The 16,927-nt window shown below is 36.9% G+C and overlaps 1 protein-coding gene across 5 annotated transcripts in view; it reads left to right on the forward strand.

The window, feature by feature from the left end:
- The window catches only part of LOC114046129 (ATP-dependent (S)-NAD(P)H-hydrate dehydratase-like), a 76,114-nt gene that overhangs the window by 48,339 nt on the left and 10,848 nt on the right, over window positions 1–16,927 (forward strand). For all 5 annotated transcript variants that reach the window (XM_027866395.1, XM_027866393.1, XM_027866390.1 and 2 more), the window contains 3 exons: window positions 10,182–10,232; window positions 10,327–10,431; window positions 11,470–11,590. In XM_027866395.1, the coding sequence (XP_027722196.1) occupies window positions 10,182–10,232; window positions 10,327–10,431; window positions 11,470–11,590 (277 nt within the window). The remainder of the gene's footprint in view (window positions 1–10,181; window positions 10,233–10,326; window positions 10,432–11,469; window positions 11,591–16,927) is intronic.

Here is a 16,927-nt window from a genome sequence, read left to right on the forward strand (position 1 = left end):
TGAAGCCTTTTCTGATTAATACCCTCATCTTTCCTGATAGTTCCCTCCCTTCCTATCAACTTTGCATTAAATTACCTTGAATTTTGTGTGTGTGCATGTGTGTGCATACATGTATGTGTATATGTATATATATATACACATGTGTATGTGTGTATATATATTATATATACATAAAGCATATATGTAGTATTCTGTATATACTTATATTTGTACATTTTATTTTCTCTGATTGAATATAAGCTCCTTGAAGGCTGAGTCTATTTTTATTTTTGTCCTTTGAATCCCCTGTGCCTAATACAGTTAATGGTACATAGTAGGAGCTTAATAAATACTTGTTCACCGATGGCCTTTATCGATGAAAAAGATGGCTCTTGTTGTTCTGCTGCAGAATAAAGGTTCCTCTACCCCCATCTTCCAGTGTTCAGGATTTTCTTGCTTCCCTGTGAATCTGAATAGTGCACATTAGTTCCTTTATTTCTTTCTTTTCTTTCTTTGTTTCTTTTCTTTCTTTCTTCCTTCCTTCCTCTGTCCTTCATCCTTCCTTCATTCTTCTTTCTTTCTTTTTTTCTTTCTTTCTTTCAGGATAAAGGAACTCAATTTAAATACATCACCAACCAGCACAGAGTTTCCATGAACTATTAGCTTCCCATGGTATATATTTCGTCAGGGTTTGATATGGACAAGATTCATTATAATTTGTTTACAATAGCTTTAAACAGTCTTATTTCAATTTAACTAGATCAGTAGATGCTACTACACAGACCTAATTTAGAACCATTGATAAGACCTAGGTTGGCAGCTGGAAAGTAGTATTTCTCTCTTCAGTCTTTGTCTTGCAAAGTTTTCCATGGACAAATGAAGTCTCTGATTTGAAAAACAATTTAAAGAACTATTTTTATTAATTGTACATACCGTGATAACTGGAAGAGAACTTGGAGTATGTCAAAATCAGAGAAATGAGAGGTGTGTGTCTGGTTCAGACTAATTGTGATTATAAATCAGAACAGTAGATAAGATCATAAATTATGTGATGTTCAAAATTTCATTTTAAATAGCTCTTTTGTCACTTTCCAGTCTGCCTTTTTCCTATAACGAATTGTTTTTCATCTTTGCCGTCCCAGACAGCCTAGGTCCAACATAGTTTAATTATCACTAACAAACAATAACAAGATAAAATAAAAGATCTATTGATGTTTTAATTAATTGAGATGAACTTAAATTTCTTTATTTAGCAATTGAGGTATGACACACTCAGTATTAGACACATTTGATATTGGCCCCATTCAGTGATCATTAATTTTGCAAGAAAAAAAGTACCTTAAGTTATGTGCTTTTTGCAAGTGGGAATACAGGTCATTGTATTCATGAATAATGCTGTGTTGCTTCGGTAATGAATGGATGGACAGAACATTAAAACTTGTAATCCTCATGTGCTGCTGCCACTCTGGTTGTCAAAACACAATCAATTTGTGTTCATGAAAATGCCCAAATTTGGGATGCTGTCAGGGAAGGATTTGCTATTTAGACCTGGAGGCAGTGATAAGAAAGGAGACACAACATTCAGCCTGTGGACATCGATTGAGAGAACAGGAAGGAGGATTAGAGCTGTGAACAGATTGCCTGTGTGCTACAGAAGGAGGTGATGATGGTTCAATTCTGAAATAAGAAGCTGTGAAAATAGAAGCCTTGGTGGTGGAACGAGTAGCTATTCATTTCTTTTTTAAAAGGGCTGAGAGAATAGGGAGTGATTAATGAGCCAGCAGTGGGTGCATTCAGGATAAATAATTTGAGAGGCAATCAAATACAATTTAAAAGTAGCACTGGATGACACGTTGTACAAATTAGAGGCATTGAAGATTCTACTGGTTTTGAAGGGATGTGGAATTAGCATGGTGAGTGTAAGTAGTTTGTCAGGTGGTGCCATTCAGATGCTTTAAATTTTATCCACTTACTGAAAAATGGAATTTAATAATAGTTTAGAGGAGATGGATTCTGGTCTCATGGTGGGCTAGGGAGACGGAGGAAGAATTCTCACTGGGGAATTCCCATTTGTAAATAGCATGGTTGCTTTTGCCAAGCATATCTTGAGTCTACATTGTTGCTTTCTTTCATCTAGTATTTGGCACTCTTGGGTTATTTGTTATCTGAGGGACTGGCTTTTCTAACTTTGGCAGATCATGGAAAAAAAATGAGTAGCAACCAAGAAACAAGTCACACTCTACCTTCTGTAAATAGAGTTGCGAAAGGCCTCTCTGCCAGGACCCCCAGTCAGGTGGTATTCCATACCCCAAGGAGACTCATAACTAGAATCATGATTGTTGAAAGAGACTTGACCTTTGAAGATTATGCTGCTGGCTCCGTGTGTTGATAGTTTAGTTGGTCACTATGACAAATTATTGCGCCATCATTTGTTGATCTTGACCCCTTTATGTCCTTGTTAGCAGTGATCCTAGAATTAAGTAGACCAACCCTTGCTGAAGGATTTGGGAGAGACTGTATGTGTCAGTTATTGCTTTTCTTTTATAGTAGCCACAGAGTATAACATAATAGGTGGTTGATGTAAAAATGGTGGGAACTTTGTGGGGAAGTGACCTCTCTATCTTAGAATTTTTACATAAGAAGAAAAGGAAAGCCAGGCATAAATGAAATGCCTCCGCTCTATATTTTAAGAGTAGGTTTTTTTCCCTGAAAGAAGTTAGGTAAGACTCCGTGGACTAAAATTCTGCAGAAGAATTAGCCCAGGAGGGTTGGAAAGATCGTTTTAAAAATTCTAAAGACACAAAGAGAAACAAATCTGATGTAGAAGATCCAGGGAGTTATCTGAAGAGATCTAAATGAGTGGTGGGGGAATTTACTGATCATTTTTTAAATATTTATTTGTTTATTTATAAGTTAAATTTTATTTTCAAAGATCAGTCTTCCCTCTCTCCCATTCTCCTGACTTCCTCCCTCCCCATCGAGAAAGCAAGAAAAACAAAGCCCCTATTAGAAACATGTGTAGTCATTATGGTCATTTTGTTTTAATCAGCCAAGATTCACCTTCTCACCCTCCCATTCTCACACCACCACCACCACCCCCACCCCTCACCCCCCCACCCCACCCCCACCCCCCGGGTTGAGAATACAGGAAAAACAAAACCTATTACAAATATGTTCACGGAGTCATTGGCTTCTGTTTGGTCCATCTGATTTTCAAGGAGTTTGTGACTTAGGCAAGGTTTTGTACATCTTGTGCCTAGCTGTTAATTCCTTCTCCAATGCTTTCTTCCATAACTCTCATTTCTTTCCCAATTTTTTCCTCAAGTACTCTCATTCTATTTATGAAAACATTTTAACTCTTTTTTTTTAACCCTTACTTCATCTCTTCCAGGAATTTTAGCTGAGTTGGTGCTCAGGCTGCATTTTTCTCTGAGACATTGCTTGTAGATGTTTTGCTGTCATTTTCTTCTTCTGGGATTGTGTCTTGAATGTCCCTGTGACTATAATAGCTCATTATGTTGGGGTTCTTTTTAATTTTTTAATTTACTTATTTTTTTTTAATTTGCCCACTCTTCTAGCCTACTTCCTTACTTCAAACTTGATGTTAAGGTTAGACTCTGTGACGCTTCTGGAGGAAAGGCTTTATGCTGGTCCGGTTGCTGCTTTCTTGGGCTCTTGAATTTTGTATCATTCCAGGATCTCAGGGAAAGACTGGGGCCCTGCAAGTTTTATAGCACCGCCCAGGGTGGTCTGATCCAGGGTAGAATCTGATAGCTGGCCTCTTTGTCTGAGCTGTGCAAGTTCCTGACCTGGGTTTAGGTTTGTGCAGCCTTTATCAGTTAGCTGGAAAGCTGTGTTAGCCCAGAAAGACTGAATTGGAAGCCATTCTTTGGTCTAGGATTGCTGCCCTGGTTAACCTCTCTAGGTTAGGTTAGATGCTGAAATTGAAACCCTGCTTTGTGCCATACCACTACTGCTGCTGGCTTCTGAATTTTTTTCTTTTTCCATTCACAGCCTAGGGCCTCCTTACCTGTAAATACCACTCCCCTACCCAGGTCTTCTTTTGAGTCTGTCCTGTACCTGTGACCTGGAGCTGGGGAGAGGGTGGCAAAGCTGCTGAGACCTCCTCTTGTCCTGATGTCCTTCTCCCTGGGGGCTGCCATGTTCTTTACCCTGTGTATTCTTCTTCCTACCTGTCCTTACTGTCTACAGTCCTCCCTATCTCCCCATGCCAAGCTGAGCTTGGACAAATGACTCATGTGACTTTTTCTGGATTTCTCCATCAGGATTCAATCTGGTTTATTTTCTAGATCTGACTGGAGGAGTTTGTGAAGGAAAACTCACTGCCCTGCTTCCTGTTACTCCGCCATCTTTCTTGGCTTCACCCCCTACATCCATTTTTAAAGTATTGTGTAGATAAGATTTTTTTTTTAAACCAGATAATGGAAGATGAATGTAAAAACATGTCATCATCTTATAAGAATAGTTTTAAGAACAAATTTTCGTCCATAAAACAAACAAAACACATTTCCTTATTCTCACTAGAGAAGTTTGGAATAGAGACTAAGTGTATAGAATATTGTTTACTCTGTCAATCCAACAAGTATTTATTAAGGGCCTGCTACTGACCTATTGTGACCCAAAGACAAAATGAAAAATAGTCTCTGCCCTCAAAGAAGTTATGTTCCTCTGAGAAAGGGAATACAGCAATTATTCAACAAGTATTTATTAAGCACTTAAACTGTCTGCCAGGCATAGAAGCAAATAAGCATATCCATGATAATTTGAAGAGGGGAGAGAGAGTGCCAGCAACTAGAAAGGTCAGGAAAGACTTTTTGTTGGTGGTGTCACATGAGTTGAGCCTTGAAGGAAACTATGGATCTTAAGAGATATAAGTGTGGAGGGAACATATGCCAGGCGTTGGGGGACAGCTAAACAGATGATGCAGAGTTAAAAAGGAGAGAGATAAAGTGCTAAGTTCAGGGAACAACAGGTAGGTCAATTGAATGCAAAGGACTAAATAATGTACAGTAAACCTGGAGAGGCAAGCTACTGACAGATTGTGAAGAATTTGAAATGGCAAACAGGGAGTTTGTATTTTATCCTAGAGCAGACCTGTACAACCTGGCAGCAGGTAGGGGCAAAAATTAAAATAGGCTAAATTTCTTTAGGTAGCATATAGGTTTTTAGCAGCTCACTTTCCAAGTAAAGGTATAATTAATGATTAAACTGTTTTACAAATAAACCATATTTTAAAGAAGGGAAATTTCAATTAATATCAATTAATTACACTTATTACTTAAGTTTTTTATTTATCATAAAATTGTTCATCTCAGACCAGAGACAGACTGATGATGGTTGGTTGCCGTGGGTCAAGTGACAGATAGGAGAGAATGCACAGCAGCAACCCACCCGCCAAGTTACATGATGGGCACAGTAGTTACTAGTGGAAGGTGGGTTAAGCAGGACACAGACAAAATTCTTTGACATCTACATTTTTCACAGGCTACCCAAAATCCTTTGGTAGGCCCCAGGTGGCCCATGGGCCTTATGTTGTGCAGGCCTGTCCTAGAGGCAGCAGAGAACCATTGAAACTTTTTGAGTAGAAGAGTAACTTGTGCTTTAGAAATATCAATTTTGGGGGGCAGCTCAGTGGCGCTGTGGATAGAGCACCGGCCCTGGAGTCAGAAGGACCTGAGTTCAAATCCAGCCTCAGACCAGACACTTGACATTTACTAACTGTGTGACCCTGGACAAGTCACTTAACCCCAATTGCCTTAAAAAAAATGTATCAATTTGGCTTCATCAAAAGTGGATCACACTAGACAAAATTAATTTCTTTTTGACGGTGTTTTTTGACTGGTTGATCAGATCTGTTGCTCAGTCATGTCTGACTCTTTTTGAACCCATTTGGGGTTTTCTTGCAAAGACACTGAAATGGTTGCCATTTCTTTCTCCAGCTCATTTTACAGATGAGGAAAATGAGGCAAACAGAATTAAGTGACTTGCCCATAGTCACTCAGCTAGTAAGTGTCTGAGGCCAGATTTGAAGTCATATGAAGATGAGCCTTCCTGATTCCCACCCCAGTGCTCTATCCACTGTGCCACTTACATTCCCCGGGTTGATCAGGGGAATGCTATAAATATGGGTTGCCTAGGTTTTATTTAGCACAGCATTCGACAGTCTTTCATTTTTATTCTTGTGGATGAGCTAGAGAGATTTAGGCTAGGTGGCAGTAGAGTTAGGTAGATTCTGTACTGGTTGAATGACCACATTCGGAGAATAGTCTTGAATAGTTTGATTTTAGCTTTGACGGATGTGTCTAATGGAGTGTACCAGGGATCTGTGTTTGATTTTTGTGCTGTTTTTGCTTTTTATCAGTGAGTTGAATGCGTATATAGCTTGCTTATCAAATCTGCAAAAGACAAGCTACACAGAATGACTGACCAAAATGATCGCAATGGGGCTAGAACGTTGAGTGGACTTGAACAAGATGGAATTTAATAGAGATGAATATAAGTCATGTACTTCAGTAGGCTAGATAGCAGTTGGTCTGGGTAAAAAAAAAAATCTAGGTTTTTAGTATATTGCAAATTCAATAGACGGCAATGTTGTGCAGTGGAAGCCAGAAAAGTTTGCAACCTTGAACTGCAGGAGTAGAGGGGTGATGAGTACGTTGTACTCTGCCCTAGCCAGACCACATCTGAGATACTGTGTTCCTGGCTGGGCAGCATCACACTTTAGAAGAGCACTGATAAGGTGGGAGTGTCCAGAGGACGTGGGGAAGGGCCTCAAGATGATGTCGTATGAGAGTAATAAGTTGAAGCAACTAGGAATGTGTAGCCAGGAGAAGAGAAGACTTAGAGCAGGGGTGGGGAGCCTTTGGGCTTCCAGGGCACATGTGGCCCTCTAGGTCCTCAAGTGGAGGCCCCTTGACTTCACAGAGCAACTCCCCTTGATAAAAGGATTTGTTCTGTAAAACTTGGATTCAGTCAGAAGGTCACACCCAAGGATCTAGAAGGCCACAGGTTTCCCACCCCTGACTTAGAGTAAGGCCTGATACTTGGGGTCAGGCGGAAGGGTTAGACTTGTTTTGTCTACTTGGACAGAACGTAGAGGGCAGAACGAGGCACTATGGGTAGAAGTTGTAAAGAGGCAAATTTAAATTTAATATAAATAAAAACTTAGAACTCTCTAAAAGTCAAATGGGCTGCCTTAGGAGGTTTTTGGTCCCTCGTCACTAGAAATCTTCAAATAGAGCTTGGGTGATTCTAGTCAGTATGTTGTAAAAGGGGATTCTTATTCAGGTATGTCTTAAAATTAATTTAATTTTTATGGTCTCTTATAATGGTGGCATAGTTCATAAGAGTGTTGGGCTTGGAGTTAGGAAGGCTCATCTTTCTGAGTTCAAATCTCACCTCAGACACTTACTAGCTGTGTGACTGTGGGCAAGTCCCTTAACCGTGTTTGCCTCAGTTTCCTCATCTGTAAAATGAGCTAGAGAAGGAAATGGCAAACCACTGCGGTATCTTTGCCTAGAAAATTCTAAAAGGGTAGTGAAAAGTCGGACATAACTGAAAAACAACTATACAACAATAATAATTGACTCTATAATCCTGGACTCAGTTAGACTAACCTTGGCAGTCATAGAGCAGACTCATGGTTTGGCTGTGATTTGCCACGAGAAGCTAGTACAGCAGTGACGTCTTCCAACTAATCATCCCTTTTGAATATAGTACTCTAACGCACTTTCAATAGGTTATAATTGCCTACTACTTAATGTGGCCAGGCTGAAGAATAAACAAGTATTAGGCTAAACTGTTGTCTACTCTGAAGTTCTCAGTCTTAAATAAGCTAATAATTTCTCATAGAAAAGCTAATTAGGCCCCCAGGAAACAAACTTGGAGGGCCCCTGTTGTGAGGGAGTAAGAAGGAGGCATAAGGGTTTTTTAAATAGCAAAGTAGCTTTAAATTTTTCTTTTTTAAAAAAATTATTTATTTTTAGCATTCTTTTCTTTATAAATTTTGAGTTCCAAATTTTCTCCCCTCCTCCCACCTCTTCCCTCACCCACTGAGAAGGCAAGCAATGTATCAATTATACATGTGAAATCATGCAAAACGTATTTCCATATTAGCCATATTTTTTAAAGCAAGAAAACTAAAGTGAGAAAATTATATTCCATTTGCACTCAGAGTTCATTAGTTCTTTCTTTGGAGGTGGATGATATTTTTTCATCATGAGTTCTTTGGAATTTGGAATGGCTTTGGAACAATTTCTGTGGAAAATAGAATAACTTGATTGGATACAAGTAAAAAGATTGTCGTATAAGAAGGAAGAAAAGGAAACAACTATTTACCAAGCGTATTCTGTGTGCTAGGCGCTGTACTAAGTGCTTTTACAAATATCTCATTTAATCCTCATAACCTGGATGGTAGGTGCTATTATTATTATTCCCATCTTACAGTTGAGGAAACTGAGGCAGACAGTGGTTAAGTGACTTACCCAGGTCACAAGCTAATAATGATATTAATAGTTAACGTGTATCATTGTTGTGGTTGTTCAGTCTTTTTAGTCTGTCCAGTGCTCCATAATCCCATTTGGGGTTTTCCTGGCAAAGATAGTGGAGTGGTTTGCTATTTCCTTCTCCAGTTTCTTTTACAGATGAAGAAACTGAGGCAAACAGGGTTAATTGATTTGCCAAGGGTCACACAGCTAGTAAGTATCTGAATTCGGATTTGAACTCAGGAAGATGAGTCTTCCTGATTCAAAGCCCAGTGCTCGAGCACTGTGATACCTAGTTGTCCTAACATTAGTACTCTTTGCCAGGCATTGTGCCAAGTGCTTTTCAATTATTATCCCATTTGATCCTTACAACCCTGCCAGGTAGGTACTGTTATCCTCATTTTACAGATGAGGAAACTGAAGGAAACAGAGGTTAAGTGACTTCCTCTGGATCACATAGCTAGTAAGTGTCTGAGACCAAATCTGAATTCTGGTCTTCCTGACTCCAGCCCTAGTATTCTATCCACTGTACCACCCAGTAACCGTGAAAGACCCAGCTGATATTGGGTATCATATATTTTTAGTAAACCCAATCAGTGTAGTTGAGTAACTGTCCAGCAGTGTTTAGCAACATGGGAGTAAATGGCATGTATGTGGTAGAGTCAACCCAAGTTTGTACTATGCTGTCCTGTGTCAAACCTGCTAATCTGATAGCTGATGTGGGGATTTGCCTGGGCTAATATCTCCCCCATATCCTTCCTTCTCAGGAATATAATCTGCCTATTCTTCTTCTCCCCCCTTTTTCTTGTATTTTTGCTTTCAACTCAGTGAATTATACTTCAGGTAATTTTATTTCTCAGATATATTCCCTTTCTTTTCTAATTCTTGTTCATTTATCCAGGAAAAACTGCCTTCTCCTAATGCTTTCCTTCCCGCTCTCCCATGTCTTCATTCCCCTTGTGAATCAAAAAATGATTGAAATCTTGATGGAGAAGTATGAAAAGTAGTACTAGTGATAGTGAGGAAAAGGAAAACTGTACATTTTGAACTAGAATTCGAAATGATAAAAAAGCACTGAGAATCCTCATAAGGAAGTTTTCATCTACTTCCTTATCTTCTCTAATTAAACATCTTTCCTTAATTAATAGTGCTGAGAATGAATTTTTAGAAATACCGTTTTTTTAAAATTCCATTGTTATTTTCTGGTTCAGTTATTTAGTGTTACCAAGATATCATTTTGTGCCTTTATCACTGTAGCTGTATTATGGGTTTAAATAGGCTTTCGTAGGCATCATTTATAACCAGGCATCCTGAACTTTAAATAAATGATTTAAACATTTACTTTTGTTAAGTTGGGGGACTAACAATATTCGCTTCAATACTGGTGCAGTCTCGGCTTAGAGCAGCAAACTTTCTTCTCCTCTTGAGAACACTTAACTTCCACGGTTGTTCTGTAATTTTTAATTCAACAAGTATATTAATTTTCACTTGCAAATGCTTTGGGTTGGAGGTTTAATCTGTGTGGACTATCTGGTTTATTGGCTATATGACTCTCATTCTTGATTGAGAAGTTTTCAGTAGCAAGGTAAAATTCCTTAATGTGGGTCTTTCATTTAAAAAGAAAATGCTAGGTTTTCTTCTTGCTCCTTTGGAAAAGAAACATCATAAATATCTTAACATAAATTTCCTCTCTTCTAGGGCATTATAGAAAAATCCAAGGTGAGGGGTATTCCCGTGGTCATTGATGCTGTAAGTAGTACTTTCCTTGCTTTTCATTTCCTGTCCTGTGCTACGGAACGCATTTAAATTCTGCCGGATAAACAGCTGTTATTGTTTTATACAGGATGGATTGTGGCTCATTGCCCAGCAACCTTCCCTCATTCAAGGTTATCAGAGGGCAATTCTCACACCTAACTATATGGAGTTCAGCAGACTCTACGAAACCATGGTAAGTTCATTGACCAGAGAGAAGGCAGCAAGGTATAGCAGACCCAGGTTTGAAGTTAATGCTATCACTTCCTGATTGTGTGACCTTGGTCAAGCCATTCCTGCTCTTTAGTTTCCTCAAGTGCAAGATGAAAGGATTAGACCAGGTGATGTTGAAGGTCCTTACTAGCTCTGTGATCCTTATTACAACATGTATTCTATCTTCATCTTTAAAGAGAGAAATTTCATTTACAAATGTTTTAATAGTAAGCTTTTTTATTCCTTTGTACAGGTCATGTAGGACAGGATAAATTTTCACATTATGATTATGGTAATATTGTATACATTTTTAGCAGATTTTTATTTAAAATATATCCTTCCCTTCTTCCCTACTCATGGAGTCACACACTGTAGCAAAGACTAAGAAAAGAGAAGAAAAATCAGTTCAGCTAACACATCTACTAATTCTGACAGTCTAGGCAAGGGGTAAGGAACCTGCGGCCTTAAGGACACATGTGGCCCTCTAGGTCCTCAGTGCGGCCTTTTGACTGAGTCCATGCTTTACAGAACAAATCCTTTTATTGAGGGGCCTACACTGCCTCCTAGCATTCAGACCTTCTCCTCTCCAGTTCATCCTCCCTCATTAATAAAGGAAGAAATAGATATATGAGAATGTATTTGCCTCCATTCTCAGTTTCTCCCAAGCTTGCTATTTTTAAAATTTTGTAATAATTCAAGATTAATTTTTGTGGCAGTGTTGTGTTAGCTTTTTTTTCTCTCATTTAAAACATTTTTTTCGTTGAACTACTATTTATTTTATCTCCCTCTCAACTATACTTCCCCACTACAAAAGAACAATAAACCAAAAAAAAATTCATAGTAAATAAAGCAAAACAAATTCTCACATTGACTTCATCCAAAAGTATGTCTTATTATGCATATTTAGTCTATCACCTCTGACTTCTCTGTTAGGTGGTGGGTAGCATTCTTTATAGGTCTTCTGGAATCATGGTCATTGTACTGATCGGTTCTTTCATTTTTTTCCTCCTTTGTGTTGTAGTTTAGAACTTCAGTAGATAGTAATGATAATCATAGATGTGTGTTGAGACTCAGCCAAGCCTTAGGGAATCTGACGGTTGTTCAGAAAGGAGAGAAAGATATTATTTCGGACGGCGAAAAGGGTAAGTAATGAGTTTTTCCTTAACTATGACATGGCTAAATTTTTCTTATGTGTTACTGTTGAGGTCACTTTATATTTTACTCAAACCATTTAGAGATGAGCTTAAGACTATCTGTTCTTTCTTTTGATTATATCACCATTCTCTAAAGGGATTTTCTTGCTCTTTAAAAAAGAAATTATTTTAATTTTTAGTTTTTTTAACATTCATTTTTAAAGTTTTGAATTCCAAATTCTCCCTCTCCCCAAACCCTTTTTCACCCATTGAGAAGGCAAGTGAATTATATATGTGAAGTGAAGCAAAATATATTTCCATATTAGCCATGTTGCAAAGAACAAATGAGAAATTTGAAGTGAAAAAAATATGCTTCCATCTGCGCTTAGAGTTCATAAATTCTTTCTTTGGAGTAGATAGTATTTTTCATTGTGAGTCCTTTGGAATTGTCATGAATCATTATATTGATAGAGTAGCCAAGTCTTTCACAGTTGATTATTGATCTTCTGCTTTTGCTCACTTCATTTTGCATCAGTTCATATAAGTCTTCCCAGACATTTCTAAAACTGCCCCTTTTATTATTATTATTATTTTTTGGAGGCAGTCTGGGTCAAGTGACTTGCCCAGGCTCACACAGCTAGTAAGTGTCTGAGGCTGGATTTGAACTCAGGTCCTCCTGACCCCAGGGCTGGTGCTTTATCCACTGTACCACCTAGCTGCCCCCTTTCATTATTTCTTACAGCACAATAGTATTCCATCACAATCATATACCACAACTTGTTCAACCATTCTGCAATTGATGAACATTCCCTCAATTTCTAATTCTTTGCCACTACAAAAGCAGCTGCTACAAATATTTTTGTACAAGGAAGTCTTTTTCCCTTTTCTTTGATTTCTTTGAGATGCAGCATTTGTCATTTTCCTTTTATGTCATGTTAACCAATTTGATTACCTCAGAGTTATTTCACTGTTCATTTTTCTAATTATTAGTGACTTACAGCACTTTTTCATATAACTATTAGTAGCTTTGATTTCTTCTTCTGAAAACTTCCTGTTCATGTCCTTTGATCATTTATCAATTAGGGAGTAGCTCTTATTGTTATAAACTTGGCTCGGTTCCCTATATATTTGAGATATGAAGCCTATATAACAGAAACTTGCTATAAATTTTTCTCTTTTTTGCTTTCCTTCTAATTTTGGCTACATTGGTTTTGTTTGTGCAAAACCCTTTTAATTTCATGTAATCAAAAAAAAAATTTTTTTGCCTCCACTGATCCTCTCTATGTCTTGTTTGGTTATAATCTCTTCCCTTAACCACAGATCTGACAGGTAATTTTTTTCCATGTTCCCTTAATTTGCTTCTAATATCACCTTTATGTCTAAATGTGAGGTGAGAGATATTGGTCTATGCCTACTTTCTGCCAGACTGCTTTACAGTTTTCCCTGCAGTTTTTGTGGAATAATGAGTTCTTTCCCCAAAAACTTAGATCTTTGGGTTTATCCAACACTAGATTACTATGGTCATTTACTTCTATTTATTGTGCATCTAATCTATTCCACTGATCCATCACTCTGTCTCTTAGTTAGGACCAGATTGTTTTGATGGTTTCCACTTTATAATACAGTTTGAAATCTAGTACTTCTAAACTGCCTTCATTCACATTTTTTATTGATTCCTTTGATATTCTTGATCTTCCAGATGAAATTTTGTTATTTTTTTCTAGTTCTATAAAATAATTCTTTGGTAGTTTGATTGCTATGGCACTGAATAAGTAAATATAGGTAGAATTGTCATTTTTATTATATTGACTCTGTCTACCCTTGAGTAATTAATACTTCTCCAATTATTTAGAAGTCTTTTTTTGTGTAAATAGTGTTTTGTAATTGTGTTCATATAGTTCCTGGGTTTGTCTTGGCAGGTAGACTCCCAAATATTTTCTTCTGTCTACAGTTATTTTAAATGGAATTTCTCTTTCTATTTCTTCATGCTGGATTTTGTTGGTAATATATAAGAAATGCTGATGATTTGTGTAGATTTATTTTATATCCTGCAACTTTGCTATAATTGTTAATTATTTCAGTTACTTTTTTAGTTGATTCTCCAGGGTTCTCTAAATATACCATCATATCATCCATGGCAGAGTGATAGTTTTGGGGGGTGTTTTTTGTTTTTTTCCAAAAGTGCTAGTTTTGTTTCCTTGTTGCTTATTCTTATTCCTTCAATTTCTTTTTCTGGTCTTATTGCTATAACTAGCATTTCTTTTTTTTTCTTGATTTTTTAAAATAAATCTATTTTGAATTATCAACAATCACTTCCATAAGCTTTTGAGTTTTAAATTTTTCTCCCCCTCCCTCCCCACCTGCCTCCCCTAGGTGGCACACAATCTGATATAGGCTGTAAGATACATTTCTATTAAACATATTTTCACATTAGTGATGTTGTAAGAAAGAATTAGAACCAATAGGAGGAACCACCAGAAAGAGGAAACAAAACACAACCGAAAAAAAGAATAGCATCTGCATTCAAACTCCATAGTTCTTTCTTCTTTGTGGATAGCATTTTCCATCATGAGGCTTTTAGAGATGTCTTAGATCCTTGCATTGCTGAGAAGGGTTAAGTTTATCAATATTAGTCATTGTATAACGTGGCTGTTATTGTGTACAACGTTCTCCTGGTTCTGCTCACTTCACTCAGCATCAGACCAAACAAGTCTTTCCAGGTTTTTCTGAAGTCAGCCTATTCATCATTTCTTATAGCACAATAACATTACATTCATGTTCCACAACTTGTTCAACCATCCCCCAATTGATGGGCATCCTCTCAATTTCCAATTCTTTGCCACCACAAAAAGAGCTGCTATAAATATTTTTGCACATGTGGGTCCTTTTCCCATTTGTATGATTTTTCTGGGATATAGCCCTAGAAGTGCTATTGCTGGGTCAAAGGGTATGCACACTTTTATAGCCCTTTGGGCATAGTTCCAAATTCCTCTCCAAAATGGTTGGATCATTTCACAATTCCACCAACAATGCATTAGTGTATAACTAGCATTTCTAATACAATATTGAATAACAGTACTGATAAGGAACATTCTTGCTTTACCCTTGATCTTACTGGGAGGGCTTCTAGTTTATCCCCATTATAGATAATTCTTACTTTTGATTTTAGATAGATACTAGTTATCATTTTAAGAAAAGCTCCATTTATTCCTATGTTCCCTAGTGATTTCAATAGGAATTGTCAAAAATTTGTCAAAAGCTTTTTCTGCATCTGCTGATATAATCATATCATTTTTGATTTTTTTATTGACATGGTCAGGTATGCTTATAGTTTTCCTAATATTTAACCAGCCCTGCATTCCTGGTAAAAATCCCACCTGGTCATAGTGTATGATCTTTGTGATATATTGCTGAATACCTTGCTAGTATTTTATTTAAAATTTTTGCATCAGTATTCATTAGGGAAATTTTCTTTCTCTGTTTTTGCTCTCCCTGCTTTAGGTAGCAAAACTATATTTGTGTCATAGAAGGAATTTGGTAGGAATCTTTTCTTACCTATTTTTTCAAATAGTTTATAATAGTATTGGTATTAGTCGTTATTTAAATGTTTGATTGAATTTGCCTATAAATCTATCTGGTAGTGGGGATTTTTTCTTAGGGAGCCACGTACAGCTGAGAAAAAAGTTATGTTCCTTTCTATTCCCATTCAGTTTTTTCTAATGATCTATCATATTTAACTTTTCTAAAATTCTATTCATCTCTTTAACTTCTTTCTTATTTATTTTATGGTTAGATTTATCTAGTTCTGAGAGGGGTAAATTGAGTTCCCCCACTAATATGATTTTACTATTTCTACCTATAATTGATATAATTTTTCCTTTAAGAATGCCATTTGGTGCATATATGTTTAGTATCAATATTGCTTCATTGTTTTTTAGCAAAATGTAGTTTCCCTGATTATCTCCTTTAGTTAGGTCTATTTTTGCTTTTGTTTTGTCTCTGATTATGATTGCTACCCAATCATGGGTAGCATGATTCACTTTTTCACTTCAACTAAAGCAGAAAAGATTTAGCTTCAGCTAACTTAATCTCTTTCTGTTTTGAGTGTGTTTCATGTAAGCAACATATTTTTAGATTCTGCTTTCTATTCCATTCTGCTGACTGTTTCTGTTTTATAGGTGAGTTCATCTGGAGGGGATTTACTTTTGAGGCATATTAGGGAAATTTCTTGACTGGTCAAATCTAGTATGTTTATTTTTATTATATTTTATTATTTATTTAATATTTAATTTGGCTATATATAAAATATATAATACTTCATTATTTCATTTATTATATTATTTTATTAAAAATATGTGTGTATGTACATACATATATACCCACTCACATATATATTGATGCTTTTTTCTTTTTTTTTTTTGTCACTATTACTTTCCACTGACTTCCCCTTCCTCCACGATTAACTAACCTTTATAACAAATGAGCATAGTCAGAACAAATCATAAACACATCATCTCTGTTTGGAAATGTAGGCTCCATTCTGCTCATCTAGTCCATCCCCCCTTGGCTGAGAGGTGGCAGGAATGCATCACCATCAGTCGTCTGTTCACTGCATTGATTAGACTTCTGAAGACTTTCATTGTTGTTTTTCCTGCATGTTGCTGTGACCATCATGTAATTTTTGGTCTCTTAGTTGTGCTTATGTCACCCTGCATCATTTCATCTAAGTCTTCCTGAGTATCTCTTCATTTTTCACATTTGTCATTTTTTTTTTATGGTGCAGTAAAATGCCTTTACATGCACAGATAACAGCCTTTTCTTCCATTCCCCAGTCAGTGGGATCCTACTTTGTCTCTAGTCCTTTGCTTAAATCAAGTCATTACTTTTTGCCATTCTTCCAGCAGGGAAGGGTAGATACTGATAAGATTCTACAGGGGTGACTCAGACTTATTCTAGGACCCCACTTATTGTTAACACTATCAGTAACTTTCTATAGATAGCAATAGACAACTATTCTAGTTTTGTGACTCATAGATAAGCATTATTGATTCATTTTTTAATATCTTTTGTTTTTATATCCCCATTATCTCCAAATACATCCCTTCCTTTCCCACGTACCAAAGTTAAGCACTATTCAAGTGTCAGATGCCAGAATGTTATGGAGCAGGAAATTGATGGAAGTGTTTTTATTCTGCACCAACCTGTATGTAAGTTGGTGAATGAAAATAGATGGTACTCCCTTTCTTTCATGTTGAATAAAACTTGATAAAAATGGTTGTTCTGGACTTGGTCAGGGTAGCAGGGTGGGAGGAATGCTGCTGTCTCTATGTGCTAACACTTTTTCCC

Source organism: Vombatus ursinus, unplaced genomic scaffold (assembly GCF_900497805.2).
Source record: "Vombatus ursinus unplaced genomic scaffold, bare-nosed wombat genome assembly UNPS02014781.1, whole genome shotgun sequence".
Classification (NCBI taxonomy): Eukaryota; Metazoa; Chordata; class Mammalia; order Diprotodontia; family Vombatidae; genus Vombatus; species Vombatus ursinus.